Below are 3,053 nucleotides of genomic sequence, written 5' to 3' on the forward strand. Positions count from 1 at the left end.
CCGTGGGCACGAAGCGCCAGCGACGGGCTCAGCACCCGCTCGGAGCCCGCGGGGCCCCGCTGCCGCCCCGGGGGCTGCTCCTGCCTCCCCTGCTCCTCCGCTGGGCCCTGCGCCTGCAGCTCCCTGCCTCAATTAGCGAGCGCTCCCTCGCCGGCTAATTACTTTGCTACTGTCTTTATGCATTATTATTCTAACGATTATTAATTATTACAAGCTTCTCCCGGTCCTGCTGTGCTGTCTGCGGGCCGGAGCGCGCACCGCGCGCGGCCCTGCTTGCTGCCAGGATTTATTGGTGGCACCGGCGGGCGCCCGGGTGCTGCAGCGCCAGTGCACACGCGTGTCCGTGCACACACCTGCCGGCGAGCAGGCGGCTGCAGGAGCTCCAGGGGGGCGCAAAGGGCAGCTCCCCGGATAACTCGGGCTCTGCCCGGCTGCTGTCGGGGTCCTTCCGGCCAGCGCATCCGTGGGCTGCTTTTAGTCCTTTGCGGTTGCACCCTTTGCTGCGGGGCGGCCCAGGGACGCATGTGTCCCCCACGAAGGACTTTCCTCGTGCCCCGGGCCGCGCTGCCTCCCTCGCAACACAGTGACAAGCAGAAAGCTCTTCCCTTCCTTTCAGTTTAATTTTTTTCCCTTTCCCCCTGATAAATTCCGCCGGCCAGGCCAACCCACGAGATGTTTCTCGGAGGACGGATCCCCATAAATCAAAACTCTGCTGCTCCATCGTGGGCAATATCTTATGTAAAAAGGTGTTTCCAGGGAGCACCGAAGGCTGGAGAATCCTATTACAAGGCACACTATTAATTATAGGAAGTCAGACCAACCTACTCCGGCAATTTTTTATCCCAGGTCCAAAACCTGATTACTTTCCACCTTCTGCAGTCCTTCCCCTTCCCCCTCGCCCCAAAAAGTAAAGGGAAAAAGGTCAAAAAAAAAAAAATAGCGGTGATGTTTTCCCGACACGTTTTTCAGAAGCGGTTTCTGCGCGAGGCCGGCACGGCCGCCTCCGGGTGCGGGAGGGAGCTGGGAGCGCGCGGCCGCCTGCGGCACTGTCGTTCCCCTGGCGCACAGCGGGTTTTCGGTGCTGTCGGTGCTGCCCCGGCACAGCGGGAGCCGGCGGGAGGGGAACGGGGCCTCCGGGGTCCCCAGGGCGAACGCGGGGCTGCGGGTGGCCACCCGGGGAGGTGCTGGGCGATGGCCCCGCTGGGGGTGGGAGCCAGGCAGGGTCCCTGCCGGGGTCACCGGGGCTGGGGGTGCCCCAGCGGGCTGCAAGCAGCCCTTGGCCACAGGCCTTGGACTTACAACAATAACAATAATAATAATAATAGTAATAATAATAATAGCCGGTGTTCACCCAGTGAATGACCTTGTGCTCTGCTTTATAATCCTCATAATGATGCTCTGAAGAAGTTATTTAACAACACATTGCACAGTCCTTATTTCCCTCATAAAAAAAAAAAATCCATTAGCCGAATATTACCGAAGGCCTGGAAGGGACAAAAAGGGACAGGCCAGCTGCAACCCCGCTTCAACTCCGCACAACCTCGCTCCTGGGCGGCATAAACTGGCGCAGGCAAAGGTGCTGGCCACATCCCTGCGGATTTGGCCCCCAACTACGGATGAAGAGTTTTTTTTCCTCCCTGATGCTGATACCTGATGATGCGTCGGAGTTGGCATGGGGCGCCGTGACCTGCCACGGAGTTGGCGATGGTGCAAAGCTCAAAAAGCCCCCGGGGCATCAGTGGCATTAGGCACTGCAGTGTAGAACCGGCTTAGCGCCGTGGGCGCAAGGATGAGCTCCCACTTCCCTCCCCTGAGCCACCAGCGGCTCTTTGCCACCTCGTGCCTCAGTTTCCCCACCTGTGAAATGGGGCCAGCCTGCCTTGGGCGGCTGGTGCGAGCCCCAGGTTAGTCCCGGCTCCRTGCGACAGCCCGAGCTCGCAGCCCAGGCATCCCTTGGGTCTCAGCCTGTGTTTGGTATGGCTCATTTGCAATAATAGGCAACGCCATTGTTAATGTCGTTAATGGTATAGGAAGGATAAATTCCATCACTTGGCTGAACAGAGAAAATATGCAGAGAAGTGGCTGCCTTTTCATAAATCATCAGGGCTCGGTGCTACAACCAAGCCAGGACTTAAAATTCAGGTCAGGAGAGAGGGACTCTCATAAGCCAGCAAGGGAAGGTAATTTATTCTGTTTATATCTTTTTACTGCAAGACAAGGGGGAAAAAAACTCTGCCATGATTTTGCATTTTAAATATTAGTTCAGAGCTGCAGCCTGCCTTGGACTTTATTTATTTATATCTCAGAAAAGAGAGAGAGAGAGAGCACAGAGAGGAAAGGCTTTGCYGGCTTGGCACAGGGTGGTGTGAGGAATCAATACAGTTTAACTGCCACATCTGATTAAGAATTACAGCTCTGTGCAAGGAAGGATAAATAAGACGCACAGATTCGGGGCTTTTAAAGGATTGCAGCTGCGCAAGGCCATCTTAGAAGTGTCCTTGTTGCGTTCAAGGAGCAGCCCTGGCCTTGCAGGATTTCAGACTCCTCTTACGGACTAGAGGGAAAAGCGAGCGGAGGAAGGGGATGGCGATGGGGACAAGGGGCCGGAGGGAAGCGCGGGGGGGCTGGCGGTGGGGTGGGAAGGGGAAACCTGTCGGCCCCCGGGACAGACGGAGCAACTCCCTGGCCTGCACCCGAGCAGAAACGCTGGTGGCCTTCCAGGGAGCCCTTCGTTCACCCTCTCCTGAGCTCCCTGCCCTGGGAGCAACCCTCTTTAGCTCCAGGTGGACCTTCCCCCCGGACTGTGGACCTTCCCCCCGGACCGTGGACCTTCCTCCCAGGCCAAGCCAGCATTTTTAGCCCCAAACTAGGACCAGGTGTGAGAAGGGCCTGGGCTGCCGGCCGGCTCCCGGCGAGTCGGGGCGGCCCAGGATTTGGGGTGGAAGTCCTGGCTGGTGCCAGGCTGGCTCCGGCTGCCGCCTGCGTCCGCCCGGGGGGGGGCTGAGGGTCCGGCGGGGGGGCGGCCGTGCTCCGCGGCGGGGGGCAGCCGGGAT

At 58.7% G+C, this 3,053-nt stretch overlaps 1 protein-coding gene across 1 annotated transcript in view; it reads left to right on the plus strand.

Moving 5' to 3' along the window:
- SDSL (serine dehydratase like) overlaps positions 1–3,053 on the plus strand; it is a 6,706-nt gene that overhangs the window by 3,271 nt on the left and 382 nt on the right. The window contains exon 8 of the mRNA XM_026075269.1: positions 2,533–2,566. Within this exon, the coding sequence (XP_025931054.1) occupies positions 2,533–2,566 (34 nt within the window). The remainder of the gene's footprint in view (positions 1–2,532; positions 2,567–3,053) is intronic.

Source organism: Apteryx rowi, unplaced genomic scaffold (assembly GCF_003343035.1).
Source record: "Apteryx rowi isolate R43461 unplaced genomic scaffold, aptRow1 scaffold_40, whole genome shotgun sequence".
In the NCBI taxonomy this organism is placed as follows: Eukaryota; Metazoa; Chordata; class Aves; order Apterygiformes; family Apterygidae; genus Apteryx; species Apteryx rowi.